This window comes from Rhea pennata, chromosome 16 (genome assembly GCF_028389875.1).
Source record: "Rhea pennata isolate bPtePen1 chromosome 16, bPtePen1.pri, whole genome shotgun sequence".
In the NCBI taxonomy this organism is placed as follows: Eukaryota; Metazoa; Chordata; class Aves; order Rheiformes; family Rheidae; genus Rhea; species Rhea pennata.
Genome location: NC_084678.1, coordinates 8,360,141 through 8,378,005, shown reverse-complemented (window position 1 = coordinate 8,378,005; position 17,865 = coordinate 8,360,141). Strand labels below are relative to the sequence as shown.

Below are 17,865 nucleotides of genomic sequence, written 5' to 3'. Positions count from 1 at the left end.
CCACTTTAATTCACAAGAGTTCCACCTTCTTTTAGTCTATTCACATGGAAATTATTGTTAAGCTTGAAGTTTGTTTTGACCTGTTTCTTTGCCAGTAGATAAAATGCAAAATGTTTTTATACTGACCTATAAATATTGATTGTCATGTTACCAAATATTCATTCATACTCAGAGAAGAGCAGTTATTTTTTGCTTTTACCGCTATTACTGCTAAAAATCTGTGAGATGTCTTGGCAGATAGGTCAGAAGGTGTGCGCTGGTATTGCAGCGTGCTTGGGGTCTGTTGGTTGGTTGGTTTTGAAAACCAAAGAGCTAAATCTTCAGAAGGGAATTTTGAATTTAAGAGCACATTTTAACAAACTGATTTGTATCTACAGTTCAGTTTCTACAGTATCTACAGTAACAGTTTTATAGCGTATGGCAAGAACTTTTCCAACTAAGAGTATCTAGTCCTGTCTTGGAAAACAAACAAACAAAAAACAAAACAAAAAAACCCTCCTTAATTCCTGCAGAAATAAGCTTGAGTATTTTTCCTGTTTGACAGGAGAGTGGATGATTTCTGTCATACTTCAGAACTAGCAAGTTTCTCAATAATTGTAATTGTAATCAAGCATGAGCATAATAAGGCTTAATAATAATATGAAGTTAATTAAAGTGCAAATCAAAAGGTTGTGTTACCAAGCGTCAAGAGAATTCAGCCACAATTTCCTGACTTAAGATAACTACAAAAATTTTTGAAACTGTTTCCAGTGGGTGCAAAGCACTTCTGAAAAATCAGTTTGCTCCATTTTAGGTGTGTGAATGAGACTTATTATATGAGAGAAATCTGACCTGTAATTTGCTATATACTGGTAAGAGAGTTTGCAGTTATAAAAACATAGACTTTGCTTCTGCAGAAGTTAGCACTAAAAATCTTTCTGAATTTAGGAGTGCAGGATCAGACCATCATTTTTAAGTAATGACTGAAATCAGAAATAATATATATTCTAAGCCGGAAAGTGCCAGCTGTGATGTTTAAATATTGGGGGGTTTTTGTTTGTTTGTTTTGTTTTGTTTCTTTAAGAGAGGCCAGTTGGGTTCAGTTTGGTCTTTGCCAAATACAGCTGTAGCCAGCAATGCGCCTACAACGAAGACAAGCTATGTTCCTGTTGTATGCTTTCGCCTAACTGAAGTGAATTCCAGTTGCAGCCTTTTGTTTTTCTGCAGCCCCTGTGCTCAGAACAGGTCCGTGGGAGTGAAGGTACGTGCGCTCCCTGCTGCGGTTGCAGTAAATTCACCTGAACTGAAGAGCCACAGGCCAAATTTTCCTATGGCAGAGAGCTACAAGCTCTACACCATGTTTCTTCTCCAGTTTGGGAGCTGCTCAGAGGCAGGAGGTGAAGATGACCGTTCCGAGGGCCAGGGGTTACGTTAAGATGAGGCCTGCTGCTCCATCCGTTCTGTACCGGTTTGTTATTTGTTTTGGTGTTCCAGCGGTTTCAAATCTGAGCATAGTTGTTATTAGAGAGTCGCAAACCTTTTTGTTTTTATTACAAAGTTTACTGTTTTTAGGAAGTGTTATTTAAATAAGGGCGACTGCTATCAACTTCTCTGTTGTACTTGCTCTTACTAGAACTTTTCTTTGGTCTTCTGCGTTTTGTATCACGTACGACTTTCTGATGAGAAGCGATTGTAACTAACCATTGGTTGAACAATGCATTCGGTTGACTCTTGTGCCACTGTTTTATATCCTTGCATTTTCAGCATCCAAGTATCCAGATAACAGGCTGACTTTACACCCTACCGAAATGTGGTGAAAACTTGCAAGTGAAAATTAGATGTGCAAAAATGTCTGTCCAGTTCTTTATTAAATCAATGCTGCGTTTCAAATAACTCTTCTAAAGAGAAAAAGCAAGGTTTTTTTATTGCTTAATGTTCTCTTTTCTTCTCTACATGGGCTATGTGACCAACAGTGCTATATTGAATTTACATCTTCTGTATAGATTTTCAGATGCATCTTTGAGCCTTATTAATAATTTTAATACTCAGTACACATATATTAGTCTTGTATGTGAACTTCAGAATAATTCTAATAAATAGTGTTTACTTATTTTTGTTTGGCTTTCCAGGAGAGATTTATTTTGGGTTTGTTATCCAACTAGATAAATTACCGCTTTTATCAGTGTGCTGGGGTATCACTTTTGCTATGGCTACAGCTTCCCTGTCACCTTTGCCTGATTGTTATTTACTCTTCAATATTTTACTAAGTGACTGCATCTACTGTTGTGAGTTACGATCAAAATGTATTTGATTAATCTTAGGCTAGAATTATATTAATGGATTCTTGATACAATGTAAACATTTACTCAGATAGTTGTAGTTAATTTCATACAGTATACTATACTTAATCCATATTTTCATGTTTAGGAGGATAATGCATTCCTTTGCTTAGCATATGAATCAGTACAGCAGTGAATGTTCCCCCTTCCTTTGCTCGTTAGCTGTGGTGTTCTCTTTCATTTCCATAATGCCTCAAAATGTATAAATCATTTTCTCCATAATGTGATTGCATATTTATAGAAAGCACAACTTCACTTTAAAAGATAACATTGGAGCAATTGACCACAAAGTTATGTTTAGCAGGATGATGCTGGGGTCCGCAATGAAAAACCCATGCAATGTGTGTGATCAAGGAGCTGAGCATTAGATCCCATATTGTACTGTTTATGGCCTCCTAGTAGTATTCTGATTTGTTGTGGATGCAATAGTTGCATATTTTATACAACTGAACTTGCAGCTGTTAAAGAAGTAAAAAGTTAAACTCTGTACTGGGATGTGTTCAGACCAGTGTAATTGGTGTAACTCTAGAGTGGTTAAAGTAATGAATTATACTGAGAAAAAGCAAGTGAGATCAGACTTGTTCTGTTGCTGGCTTTACTTCTAGGTCTTTAAAGGCAGTTCTGAACGTGTGTGTATATTAAAAACAAAGTAGAGAAGTCAAAATTACTAATGATTTGAGAGGTTTACATGTGATGAGTAACTTCAAAGATGAAGATTAGCAAGTCTGAATAAGAGTTGTAAGGCATTGACTGCGATATTTAAAAATGCGTAAGTCAGTCCTTCCTTTCTATCTTACGTAACACGAGAAGCAAGCAATATCCTGAGCACTGAAAACATGGTCTGTTTGGCAACAGGGAAGAACACATGCCTCATATAGCACATTGCCTTTCTTCTTCTGTCTTTCGGAGCTGCTTGTTTTCCAGTGATTTCACACAGCACTGTGTACTGTTACCCCAGACTTCAAATAAGACTCAGGTTTATGAATGCGTTTCTATTCTTCACATTTTTGGCAATGGGAAAACCAGCTGAAATCACTGAAATGCTTTAACTTTGGAAACTATTCACCAAGCATATATAGTAGTTGTTAACTGTTGTGTTTTGTAACAGTGCCAGAACAAGTTCTTTTAAAATACATGAGATGGAAACCCCATTCACTTCAATAGGAAGCACCTTACACTTCACAGGGTTGTCACGAACCGGGGGGTATATTATCCTTTTAATGCACTTGCATAACTCCCATTAACGTTAATGGAAATTACATGCGCTCCCTGGGAGGTACATACAACCTTTTGTTGAAATGAGTGATCTATTGTGGCAGATTTGCCAGCGATGTTAAATCAAATTCTAGATTACTATACTGATGTCACTGATACTAATTTTAGTGTCTTTGCTGATTGGATTTTATTTTAATGAAAATTCACAACACAGCTTTATTAGGTCCCGTGTTTCTTACAATGGAAAATCCCATTTGCTATGCTCTAGAGAAGTTATGCTTTAAGAAGGGAGATTGCATATCTTTTCCTCTGATGGAAAATGTGAATCATTGTGTAGTAAACTTAATATTATCGTATGACTTTGTAATCCCTGCACTGTTTGCAGGCTCTTTAAAGATAGTTTATAGAGTTTACGTATTGCAGGTGGCAAGGTTAGGACAGAGGAATGGAGCTGCTGGTTTCTGTGCTTGGCCTGTTGCTAGAAATCTGTTGGCTGTGGGTTACTCACCTGACTTACCTGACACTTACTCTTTCCTTTCTAAAATGTGCCAAATCAGAACACTTATCTCACAGATGTATTGTAAAACTTAATCGGCTGTAAATTGATCCGGAGATAATCCTTACTAGTAAATGGTCAAATGTTGCCTTAGAAAGCAATGTAATTTTTATCAATGTGTTAGCCAGATGTAACCCCTGTTTTACAGGCAGCTTTTGTACTCATATAATTCAATGTGTAAGGGAGTGGTTTATTTATACTAATACAGTTATACTGTTGCAGCCCCTAGTGTGGATGCAGTTGTACTGACATAAATTGCCTCCACTCTTAGAGTTTACTGATGTTTCTGTAGGAGCATACTTGGTACCTTAGCAGAGATGTAACTGTTTGAGGGAGTTGTGCTGTTTTTGCTGATTTAAGTTCAAATTTGTGCCTAACCAAGCCTCAGAATAATGAAAAAAGTCAAGACTATTAGACTTACGCAGAGAAGTCTGCATTAGCTCATTGGAAGTAACATTTGTTCTGAAGCAAAACTCCAAATAAACCATAGGTGGAATAGAAGTGTGTTTGTTTTGTGGGGTGTTTTTTTTTCTTTCTTTTCTTTTTTTTTTTTTTTTTTTTTTTTTTTTTTTTTTTTCTTCTAATATCCTACATTGCTTTTCAAAAAAATCTGCTTCTAGGACTTGGTTATTCTTCTTCTAAGTCTTCTGCTCTTTCTCCTTAAAGCAACAGCCAATCCTTTTCCTACAGAGTTTTTAGGAAGCATTATGTTTTCCCTCTGGTTCTGCAGTTGTTTAAGTGAACATGTGTTTTGACTTCAGTTGTGAAATTATATCTGGTGTTTGCTCCTCTTCTTCCATTGATTGATCTTCTTTTGCAGAAAAGCTATATCCTGTCCATTTTCAACCACATAAACTCTTTCTCACTGTAGCATCATTTTATGATAAAAGGGTTGTGGCACAGCGTTCTTTTTATTTTTGGATGTATATTTTCTAATGCCTGCTTTAACGATGCAAATTCAAAATTGCAGAACTTGCAGACACAGTGGAATTTGTGATCTGTGGACAATTCAATATTACATTGATTTTTTTTTTAAGTATCACTGAGTTGAGAGTTAGCCTCTGTTACATGTGCGATGCCATCTCAGAATGGGACTGCTTGAAGAAAAGTTAAAACTTTTTTAAACACATCAGTGTGGCCACCTGTTTGAAAGATATGCATGGGGATTCCTTAAACGGTAAAGAGCGTCAGTAAACTCCTTTAATATTAAAGCCCAAACAGCTCGAAGGCTCGGCAGCAGAAGGTAATACGCGCAGCTGGTGCAGGTGGCACCTGGTGCGGACGCAGCCCCGGCTCCGAGGGGCTCCGCGGAGCGTGTCGCGGCGGCCCCGGCCCCGCCAGCTCTGCCCGCGCCGGCGGCCCCGGCGCGCCGAGAGCCGCCGCCCGCGCCGCCGCCGCCGCCGGACTTTGAACGAGCCGGGGGCTGGCGGAACAGGTTTCCTCTCCGCGCCGCCGGGGCGTTGCGTCAAGCCGGGGAGGAGGATCCCCGAGGCACATGAACTTTTTAAAGGGGAAAAGAAGAAGGGCGAGCAGGAGGTGGAGGCAGGAGGCGGCGGGGGACGGCGCCCGCCCGCCCGCCCGCGCGCTTCCTCTGAAGGTTGGTTGGGCACCGCGCCTCGGCCGTGCCCGGCGCTGCGGCGGGAGGATGCGCGTCCGCGCCCGGGCTCCGCGGCGCGGCGGGGCCGCGACCTCGGGGCTCCCGGAGGCCGAGGCGGGCGCGGGGGCGGCGGCGGGCAGGGCCGGCCGCGCTCCTGCTGCGGAGGTGACTGGGGGGCGCTGGGAGCGGGGCCGGGGGCGGCGAGCGGCGGGCGGCGCCGTCGGGGCGGCTGCGCCCCGGGGCTCGGGCGCTGCGGGCCGCCGCTGGCGGCTCGGTGGCCCCGGCGCGGCCGCGGGGAGCGCGCGGTCCCGGGCGCCTCCCGGGGGCGAGGGGCGGCCGCGGCTGGGCTCTGCGCGCCTCTCCGAAGGCGACTGATGCCTTAGCACCGCGCTTCTCACTTCATAGATTATCGCCTGCATCCGGGTAACGTACGGCTATAAGTGTCTGCATGTACGTATAGACTGTGATTCTCTTTTTTCCCTTCTATGTAACTATAAAAAATCCCTGTTTACTGGATAGGATGTATCTGCATAACAGTGACTGTTCTTACCTACTGCTCTTAAAGCTCTTGCATTCATTCACTTCAGTGTTTGCAGAAATAAAATTCTGTAGTTACTGCTGTACTTAACGTAACCGTGTTTAAGGTTGGTGTATTTTTGTAGTTTATAACCATGTGAAGATAATATGTATAATGGAGAAATAATGCCAGTCTCTATCAAGTTGCCATTGGGTCGTCGTTGTGTATACTGTAGATAAGTGTCTTTATTCATATGGATGTTGGGGATCCAAATAACAATGTAGCCTGCACGAGGACTAACTAAGCATTACTGGGAAGCTCTGCTGGGAATACGCAAGTAGTGTAATAGAATCATATGGATTCATGGAGAGTATAGCGTACAGTTTTCTTTTAAAATCCTAGGGAAAATTGTAATTGGTTTTTAAAATTGTTATTTAAAATAAATTTATAGTTGAAAGAAGAGGTTCTACAATGAAAGTAAGCTTTCCCTGTATAAGTATTTAGCTTTGATATAGAATTTGCTAGTGTAAGGACAGCAGTTCAAAAGAGCACATGTGAATAGTGATTTAGAGCTCTTGTAAGTCTGGAAGGTGGGTTCCTGACTTCTGAAGGAAACGATAGATATTTGCAAATAAAAATACTTTAGCCATAGTTTGTGTAGGTAAGTGAATATAGCTGTAATCTTGAGAGTCACGTTTAGCACTGGGGGTTTGATTTTGTACTTTCTTGTAAACTTTTGACTGGAAGAAGAATCAGAAAGTATAAAACTACAAGAAAACACAACATGTTGTTAGATTACAGCATGTATCATGATTCTAGCCTTCCCCTGGGAACTCATTTGGTTACAATCAAGAATCCTCCCAATTCATGTATAAAACTGTTTTCATCTCCTACCAACAAAATTTAATAGTTTCAAGCTATAGTTAAGAGTTTTAATGAAAAAGGAGCATCATAACTGAACCTGAGATGTACAGCAGTGACTCAAGGGTTAAAAGAGCAGCAGCATCTCGGAAACCATTTAACTGAGGAAGGGCTTAATTGGGTTGGTTGCTAGGGAATGGATCCAGCACCATGTATTTCCATAAATTTAAACATTGGACAAATGGCACACCTAAGTCCACTCAAACAATACACCTGGAACTGGCTCCAGCCATATTTGGAGCAGGTGTGAGGTGCTTTTTGCCTGCCTGTTTTCCCTTCGCTGCGCAGTTCCCCTTTGTGGCTTACATGCTGCTATCCTGCTCTGCCATAGCTGCTAGGCAAGTTGAACTTGCCCTACCTTCCCCCCCCCCCTTTTTTTTTTTTTTTAGGGGGTGGGGGAGAGGGTGAAGTGGGGGAGGAAGTAGCAGGCCAATCTTTCAAGAGTCCGTTAACATAAACCTAACTTACACATTTGTTATAGGAATTAGTTTGTTAAATGCTTGTACCTTTTTACTACCAGAAGAGTCGGATTCTGCTCTGGTTACATTGGATTAACATAATTATTAGTGCAGCTTCACTGTCATCGAGGTTTACACTCAGGGCAGTTGTGCTAATGACTGTAGAAAGTATTTCTTGTTCGGTTGTACTAGCATTAGCAAGGTCAGGAGGCTGGGGGGGTACACGCTACTGTCAGTTGCTAGAGTTTCTCGCACAGTGCCTGTTACATCTGTGCCAAGTAATGCTAATCAATAGCATGTTAAAAAAGACCATCTGGGGGTAGAGCTGACACCAGCCATCCCTGTGCATCCTGCTTGTGCCACAGTAGAGCTGACAATGATAACTGAAGGCAATAGTAAAAAGAAAAAGTCTTTCCCTGGTGTAAATGGGAACTGAACTTAGCTACATTGTTTTATAAATAGAATAAATGCAGTAAAATCTGGTTTGATCTCCTCAACATTTTAAATGAATTAGTCTTAACATCCTGTGTTGCTGCACAGGAGAGCTGAGTTTGTCTCTGTTCCCATTGCCCATGCTAGCAGGAGTTAGGAACAAAAAGAGGCAGCTGTATCTAATTTAGACAGTGAAGGGAGTCAGGGACTTGGTAAACTCAACCGTAAACTATGGAAAATAAGAGGACCAGACTTTCTCTAGAGCAGCCTGTTAGAAGGTTTTGTAGGCTTAATAAAGCTTGGCTAGGTGCCCCAGCTGAAGAGCATTTCATAAATTTCTGATAGCACTTGCCTAAATAAAGAACAGGAGTGACCAGACTTGTCAAGTTTATATATGTAAGCTGGGAGAAAATAGGAGGCATACCTAATTCTCGTGAGAGCCACTACAGATTAGGCGTCTCTAATATTGGAAGATGGCCTGCAGAGGCACGTAAAGCAGTGGACCATCTGTACCGCTTAGATCAAAATGCATCATTGGAGAGGGTGCTATATGAGAAGTGAAGGCAGATCGGGGCATTGCTGTGGAACTTTGAGATTCGACAGAAGTCGGATTAAACTTCTTGACAGAGCTGGGGAAAGAATTGTTAAGAGAGCCCTTATGTCATGTTTTTTTTCCCTGAAGTTCACTGAAGACTACAGATTTTTTTTAAAAAAAAAATCAATCCACATTTGACTGCTGGCGGTCTATGCAAAGGACTCTTCTGCTGCCATTTTGAGGGCTATTTAAAGCCAGCTTTTAGATTTCACTGCAAAACATGCTTTTAGTAGTGCCCTATCCATCTTATGTGAATACGTTACAAAAAATAGGTTATTTTCTAAAATTGCTTTAATTTTTCTTACCTAGTTATCAGCATGAGTTTGGTACATAATTATATGCTTTGAGCTGGTTCCTAGCAGTACTTAGCCTGGTAATAATAGGAACATAACACATCAGATTAGTTGAGAAATCTGCAGCGAGGAGGGGGGTTGAGGAGGAGATAACAGGTTTGGTAAAAGGTGCCTGTTGCACTTGACAAGAAATTCTTTCCTCCAGCCGCAGTATCCTCTGAGATAACTATACTTCTTCTGACCATAAATGTACAAGCATGGATAAAATAGCTATGGAAGAGCAGTTATGTACCTTCCCAAATGCATTTAGTATTTTATTGCTAGATAAGCAGCACTTTAAGCTGGGGACTACTTTTAGATGCAATGGAGTGAGAGGGCAAGAATAAACTACGAGGAGGAAGGCTGAGGGGAAAGAAGCAACGAGACCACAAGGTTATTTCCAGACAGTTGTTTAAAAGAAGCGAGGAAAATGTGAGGAAGGCTATTGTATGCACAGTGCTTTTCACTGACTATATGTTCGATCAGCTCTAACGAGAATGGACAGCCTTCTAAAAGCTGCAAGTCAATAAAAAGCTGTTATTTAGAGAAGCAGTTAGCTAGTATAGAGGCCCCCAAAAAAACCCTTTAGGTCTTCAGAAAAATGTGTGTTTGTAATGCAGACCTCAATGTTATCCATTTAATTTTTGTTTGTTTATGGAAGCACATATTTGGTCATTTCTGAAGAGCAGGAGCCATTTCTCCTTTGCCACTCCCCAAAAGTTGGTGTCCAGGAATATGTGCCTGCTAAACTAACCTTTTTTTTTCTTCTCCTTTGAAACAGATCCAGATTTGCCTTTCAGGCTGCTTTTGACTACTCTAGAAAAGTGGCGACACATTGAATCTGACATGATTCTTCCCAGTTGTACTGCTGCAGATGGAGCTCTGAATATGAGGAATGAAAATTGATGTGACTTGTTGGTGTTCCTTCTGCTATAGCCTGGCAAGTCTCTGAGCAGCAGAGGTACTGAAGCTGTAACTGTAATTTTAGGAAGTTGTTTTTTTTCCTCTTTCCCTTTCCATTGGAATAAGTGCTAAAACTTTTGAAAATAATTGTTTCTATAAAGCAAGTTAATTTCACCCACCTGTCTCTTCCTTCCTTCAATAAATTCCACAAGAAAGAAGAAGCTTTTCCTCAAAACCCTGTTGGTGTACATTTTTGGAAAATAGCCATAATAAATATTGCATCTTACTATAGTGACATATCTGTTGACTTATGTAAAAAATCAATATGTATTTTTAAATAAGAATAGAAGTATATTTTTTCCAGACCAGTGGTTTTGCTATTGTAGGAGAACATTCTTAATCAAAGTTTATCTCAAAGAACAGACACTGACAGAGATGAAGTAATAATGTGGCTATGGAATAATCTGCTGGAGGAAAAGCTGTTTTCCCAAGTGGCCTTAGGAACAGAATAGCCAGTGTATTTCTTTGAGTAAAACACACTGTGCTAGGTTCTTTCTGCTAAGGTATTTCTGGTCTTTATGAAAAGCAGATAGTCTCCCTTGTGTCATTTTTAATTGATATCCACTGCATTACTAGAGATTATTGTCACCAGTCCAGGAAAAGGCAGGCAGCAAATAGGGAATTCATCAAAAACTGACTCATTGATCAATGCATCTGATGAAATAATTAACACTTGATTATTTTCAATACAATTTCATACTGGTATTTTGACTTCTGAAAACAAGAGAAAATCCTTCTGTACCAGAGTATCACCAACCAAACTAAGATTTCAAAAATGCTTTGATATATTTATTCATTTTTAGGGATCTCCTTGTAGGAATCACTAGGAATTTTTTGTTGACTCTTAACAAGAGCAGAATCAGTGTTGTGCTCTGTTTTGCAAATAAGTCAATTTTGCAGTATTTTATGGAGAGAAGTCGTAGACAATGCAAAAAAACTTCAGTGTCTCCATTTCCAAAAGTTTGCAGGAGTAGGCTTTAAAATGTTTTTATTAGTAATAATTAAAAAATATGGAAACCAATAGATACTGTGAAAGACTATCACAGTATCATCAAAGCTGTAGTGGGCTTCAAACACTATCATCCCATAGTTCTAAAGCTGGGCAGCCCATTGCGCTCTAATGAAATCTCTAAGAGAAGACAGTTTATGTCAAGTCTGAAATAGCCTTCTGTTTGAGGATCCTCTATAAATTTATATGTGTTGTTAACTCACTGAGTTTTACCGTAGTCCCATTTTAAAGCATAGATAGTTTTGTCTACTGTATCAAAAATGGAGATGTTGAAGAGGAAAACATGTCTATCAGCTCAAAACAACCCAGAAACTTAAGGACGAAGGATGTTTTTAAATGTATAAAAGCAAAAATTTTGATTTTTTGCTAAATTCTTGGACTTATTGTTATATTTCAGTGTAGAGTAAAAATTTCATGGCACGTAGGTAAAGGCTTAGGAAATATGAACTTTTCAAGTTTCTACTTCCACCTGGCACTAAATAAAACTTCAGATTGTTTTTTCTTATGAGTTAGATTATTTTACGTATATTGTATTTTTTACTTCTTGGAGAAGCTTGCTATTCCTTTGTAAAGATTTTTTTGGAGGAGGTAAATATTTTTTTTCCTATCCCTTACAGGAGCTCTGCAAACAAAAAAGAAATAAAAGACATTAACCCACCTTGTTCAGGGAAAACACTAAATCAGCACAATATGGCACAGCATAGTATTGTCCTTGGATTATTCATGATGACTGTTTTATCACTGTTGGATGGAAGTTCATCTTTCCTGTTAAATCAGCGTCTGAAGGGAAGATTTCAAAGAGACCGTAGAAACATCCGTCCAAACGTCATCCTTGTTCTTACTGATGATCAGGATGTAGAACTTGGTAAGAGCTTAAGATAAAGAGAATTTTAGCTAGCAAGTATGCTACTGCTTTTCCTTGGAACTAGGTTGTGCTTTCAAACTGATTACCTTCTTTTTTTTCAGTGTTAAAATATGATAGAAAGAACAAGTAGTAAAAGTTAAAACTTACATTTATTTGGATGATACTGCCCAGTTGCCTGCAGTTCAAGGATAGCAAATGGTAGTGTCAACCTAAAATGTCAAACTTTCTGTTTCTGTGGAAACATGAGATTCCTGCCTATCTGTGTTCACCTATGTGCCTAAACCATGCTTCTAGCAATTGCACTTATAGCCTGGGAAGCTGCATGCCGAAGCAGTAGGTTTAAATTCATAAATGGTCATTGCACCATATAATTACTCAAATTCTTTGTGTAATTGCAGACATTTATTCCAATTACAGTTTTAATTTTAAATGCTTAGATGTTACCTAATACGTACATACTGTTCTCGGTATTGTCCATTTAGATGTGCAATTACTGACCAAAATTATTTAGTATGCAACGATTCTACTGTCTTACTCAACAGTTCATTAATTGTTGAAGAAAGGAGATAAAGATTGAACACATGCTTTGCCTAATGATTTGAAATAATGAATTAACAGTTTGGGTTTTGTTTTGTTTCTCAAACAAGCTTATATTTACTGAATGTTGTCTATATTTAAGAGAAGTGATTAAGACAATGCAGTTGTATTTATAACTATTACTTTTAAGTGGATATAAAGCCTGATTCATCTGAAAGGTGAGAGCTCATACATGTGTAACCTGTTTCTTTGGTACAAATTTGATGTAATGACTGTCAAAAGAAGGAAAAAAAATCAGAAAACAGACCTTGCAGAAGAAGTGGAACAAAATAGTAGAGTTAATTAATTAATTACTTTTTATTATGTATATAGTTACTCTTTTTACCATAGCAGTGTGGTAATATTCTTACAGATGCTTCCTTTTGATCAGTATTACTGCATGTCTGCAATACTACAGGTTTTGCAATTTTTTCAAAGAGAAATCTTGTTACAGAAGTAGCTCCACAAATAAGAGGTTTAGTTGAAACGAACAAGATCAGAAGGGTTTCTTTGACTGTTACTACTTTTGGAGAAATGATTATTTTGGTCACAAAAGACAAAAAAAATGCATTTTCAATAATGCATATTTAAAAAAAAAATCTAAGTACATTATCTTGCAGGCTCAGAAGATGGTCTTAAAAAATTTATCATTTTCTACTTTGTGCTAGCCTGCTTGTTTCTGATGCAATTGTCAAAGTCCTTTGGGCAGTGTATTTCTTTTCTCTGATAATCTGATGCTTTCCAATTTCAAGCATAATAGGCATGTGTCCACTCAAATTAGAATCTGAGGAAAATCCATTTGATGAAGCTGAGATTTGATATTCCTCATTTGCCATTAATGGCTTCATGAGACCCAGTATTTGTTTGAGTTTTTATTCCTGTCTGTTGTCTGGTGAGCTGTACAAGTTAATCAAAATTGCCATTTGTGGGGACTGTGGTTCATGTATTTAAGAAAGGTGAAAACGAGATGTGAATTACAAATAAATGCTGAGGGAAACATGGAAGGTATTGAAGTGTAGTAGAGAAAGCTCTGTATTACTAAGATTTCAGATGTTGCTAAGACTGCTCTATAACTGATGGATGTTGTAGCTTTTGTTTTTCTTCTGTGGTTACTTTTGAGGCAAAAGGGAAGGTGACACTATTTCAAGTGCTCTAACAGCCTTCCCTGTGTTTTTGAGCCTAGATTTAACAATGTACCGGTAGCAGATGGGGTCTGCCGAAAGGAAAAGTCCTTTCAGTAAAGTAGTTCAACTTCCTTTTCTTTTTTTTGTACTGCTGTTAATCATGCATTTTACATGGGAAACCAAAGCCCAGTGCTGTATTGAAAAAGGGAAAGGACTGATGAGGAGCATGTGGACTCTGCAGGTCAGAGGAGAGCCAAAGCAAATTGTAACGGTGCAGACGAGAACACCAAGAACTACTGAAACACATGCACTCAGCTAACTGTCTAATCAAGAAAGTTGTACTGACAAGCTGAATATAAAGAGGAGGAGGAGTATACTGATGAGGAAGAAGAATTAGCTAGAGCCAAAGATCCTTTTTTCCCCAATGAGAGCCATGCAAGTCCAAGTTAGTCTGATGCTGATATCTCCTGTGTAAGGGATTCGGCATTTCTAGTTTAATTAGGTTTGACTACCATGTTGCTGTAGTTCAACAAACCAGCTTATTTTGATACATCTGGAGAAAGATCTGATTATTCAGAAGACACTTCAAGTTTGATAGAGAAATCTTGATGAGAGGAGATTCATACATTCCTACCTGTCCCACTGAAAAACTACACATGTGACACGCAAGATACCATTTCTTAATTATTGTATGTGGAGGTTAGGGTCTTAGAGCTTTGTTAAAATGTAACTCAGCCAAAAAGAGGAATTGAAGGTGTGAAAAGGCTGTCTAATAAGGCTCAAATAGGATGCTAGTAGACTTTAGGGGAGAGTATTAATTAATATTCCGGGGTCCAGCTGATGTATTTGTCTGTAGATATTTTGGAAATTTTGCTTCTGAGTAGACTAAGTCACCTGGAGCTTAATACAGTCTCTTCAAAAACTGAAGCTCCTTAAAACAAATGTAAGTTATATGACATCTGACAATAAAATACAATTAATAAGAAAGTCGATACTATTTTTTAAAACAACTGTTAAATTGATTAGGAATTATTTTTTAGCAAATTTCTGTTATAGCCTCACACAGAGCAGTTAATAATGCATTCTTCTAGTAGTGCAGATAGCTATATTCCAGTACTGGATTTTCATAATTCTTTTCTATATAATATAGGAAATATATATTATAATATCTTGTTATGCAATGCACACGAAATCTAGGAGTACCTTTGGAGAACTGAATATATTTAAACATTTTTCACTATTAGATGCTCTTTTGTTTGTAACATTGAGGAGCAGATTATATTTATGAATGTTGCAGGCATAGAAATTTTTTCTAATGTATTAAAATGTGAAGTTAAGTTCAGGAACGTATCTATTGTGAAGTGTGGGCAAGATAAATTGATTCCCATTGCAATCAGTGATGATGAATTAGATGATGATCTAATTAGGCATTTCTTTAACAAGAAATAAAAACAATGTGCAGTATTGTTCATCTTACAAATCATGACAAATGTGTATATAAAAATCTGTGCATTTTGTCTCTAAAGTTTTTTTGTGCATTCAAATGGAATACTCCTGTGTGAATACCCCTATTACCCTGAAATCTAGATTGTACTGAAGAAGATATTTACTACTGTCAATTTAACTCAAACTTTCTGAGTTCCTGGGAGGTTTCTTTCTGTTCTGATCACTTTGGCTCTTCTATCCTCTGTTCTCAGTGAATGAGAAGATTAGAGGTTTGTGATCCATCTTTTCCTCTCATTTTACATGTGTAAGCTTTTCCTCAGTGTCAAGACCTCATTAAAAATATGTGCAGTTTGGTGTGTTTTCTCCAATATCAATATTGAAGAAATCAATTTTCTCCAATAGTCAAAATATCCGTCCTGTGAACTTAGAAGAGACACTAAGTGAAGTTATGGATACCACACAAATTCCTAGTGGAATTTCAACTAGTTCTTGCTTCACTTTGTCCAGCAAGCTGCTTGAATGCATCAAATTGTAAAACACTTAGATTTTTCACAGTAGTCTCATGGATTTTTTTTAATAACTTAGACATTTTCAGACCTAACTTAAGTCATATTTATTTCCCATCTGTGATTTTAAGCAGATGAAAGACCATTTTCTGAATAAAATACTGACACTTTGAAGCATATCTTCCCTTGGGACACCAGCTCATAACGCACCAGAAGGTTTTCCAACTCAAGAAAAGGTGGTTTGGTGAGGTTCCAGTTGCTGATTAACACATGACTATCTTCTGCCACAGAAAAATCAATTCCTACCTTTCTTCACAAGTCCATGTTTGTATTGGAAGCAAGCTCAAAAAAAAAGTTTTGCTTGGCCGGTTTAACACTGTTTAAAATATTTAAAGCTGGCCTATTTAAGACTGAACAGAAGAGTATGCTGGATTCTTACCTTCCACTGATCTGTCACTCTGCATTAGTTCACAGACGGGGGAAGCAGATTAGATCATATGTTTTTATATTAAAGACTGTTGATATATAGGGCCTTGTCATTACAGCAATTTTACTAAAGGAGGTTAGAGACCCCGGGGGAGACTTTACATATACTGTTATTTATGCGCAGATGCCTCTGCCATTTAAAGAGCTTGTTAAATTTTATTTTAATGCTAGAATGACAAAACAGTTTTTTAGTTTGCCTATTTATTCTTGAGCAAGCTCATGGGACACCAGAGAGGAAACATCCGCAATTTTCAGGCTCACATAACTGACTGTTACAACTGTAATTGAGTTAGTGCCTTTGAGGAAAGGGAGGTTGCTCCCACAGCACATATTTTCTTATCCTACACTTAGGGAAGCAAAAAAATCCTGCTCTGTTCAGAAACTTCTCACTGTGTGCAGTTTAACAAGTTCTAAAGGGAGACTATGATAACCTGCCTTAGCTCTTGTTACAAAATAATATGACAGAGAAGCGTTCTGATCTGAAAAATGCACAGATCTTTTATTTATTTATTCAAACTAAATGATCTCAAGAAAACTAATGCCATGGCAATTTAAAGATGAAATGACCTACAGTAGCAATTAACCTTCCTTCATGGTGCCAGAGAGTCAGATTTCGTATGTGGCTTATGACCATTTTCCCTCTAGGTTTTAACTCCTGGTTATATCAATGTGCCCTGTATCAAACCGCCATACTGTTACAGTTTCATAACGAAATCCCTGCTAAAGAGCTTAGAAGAAACCTAAACTCATTATTGACAGAAACAACATGCAGTTTGTGCCAGATGGTTGCAGGATGCATTGATTAAAGCTGATGTATTAATTCAACTCAGTCTTGGTAAGTTAGCCCCAAACCAACTCCCGTATGAACCCATACCGCATTGCCGTGTTGTCTGTTGGCTTTCCCTGCGCATTACAGGAAGGGAGGGTTGGTGATGGAAAGGTTTGCTCTCCCTTGCAAGGTCATACTGGTGACAGGTATCATTGTAATGTCTTTGGAAAGTGGAAATTGTTCCTAGATCAAGAATTAACTTACTCTGATGCAGTTTTAACACTCGAAACTAATAGATGAGGGAAACGAAAACACCTTTTTTTTCTGATCCTTGATATTTCTGTGTTTAAGAGAGATTCTAATATGGATAACAGATTTTGCTGAATGGATGTCTATGGTAAAGATTCGGTTTGAATCCAAAGCACTGTTCTAAGTAGTAAAAGGACTAGCCATTTGGCAGTGGTGTGGCTTTTAGTAATTGCTAGCAAAAAGGCTGAGTCCAATTACCCCAAATCATCCAAGTCCCTTCTAGTTAAACTTGTTTGTTTTCTTTAGAATGATGGTTATAAATTACACAGTGTTATCTGCCCAAATGAAATCACCAAAGATTCAGTTCTACAGAATCAAGCTTAAGAAAATTTAAAGAGTTTTAGGTAACACCGTTGCCAAAATTGATCAAATGGGTAGACAGAACCCATTGGGTTGTTTGAGAAGTTCTGGTAAGGGCTTTACTCTGCCTTTACTTTGATGTAAAGTATCCATAGCTGCTAATATCTCATTATAAAGAAGAGTATGTTTTAGCTCTCAGCCTTTGCAGAAGGTTGGCCCAAACATGTCTTCTCAAACCAAGGATTAAATAATGCTTAAGGAGAACATAAATTTTGATCAGGGTTGCTGCACGAGGTGAATTTTATCCTCAGGCCAGATTTGTCTCGACCCTTGTTCATGCTGAGTTTTGCATTCAGCTACTGGAAGAGTACTGATGGCTCCAGAAAGGCTGCACAGAGTAACCGCTTGACTACAATGGTCGATGTTGAGCTTGGAGAGAGAGGAAGACATTTAAAAAAATATGTGATGGGCTGTGTCAACAGGCTTGAGTCAAATTAAGTTAGGACTTCAATATTTGGGCCTTCTTAAAATAATGGGGGAACTTTCATAAAGAGGAGAGAGCACTTAGCTC

At 38.6% G+C, this 17,865-nt stretch overlaps 1 protein-coding gene across 3 annotated transcripts in view; it reads left to right on the top strand.

The window, feature by feature from the left end:
- The window catches only part of SULF2 (sulfatase 2), a 159,332-nt gene that overhangs the window by 82,839 nt on the left and 58,628 nt on the right, over positions 1 to 17,865 (top strand). The window contains exons 1-3 of one of the 3 annotated variants that reach the window (XM_062589260.1): positions 5,603 to 5,686; positions 9,723 to 9,902; positions 11,531 to 11,778. In XM_062589260.1, the coding sequence (XP_062445244.1) occupies positions 11,604 to 11,778 (175 nt within the window). In that variant the 5' untranslated portion in view covers positions 5,603 to 5,686; positions 9,723 to 9,902; positions 11,531 to 11,603. Of the gene's footprint in view, positions 1 to 5,602; positions 5,687 to 6,090; positions 6,137 to 9,722; positions 9,903 to 11,530; positions 11,779 to 17,865 lie in introns of those variants that run through there. The other 2 variants (XM_062589259.1, XM_062589261.1) reach the window with 2 other exon arrangements.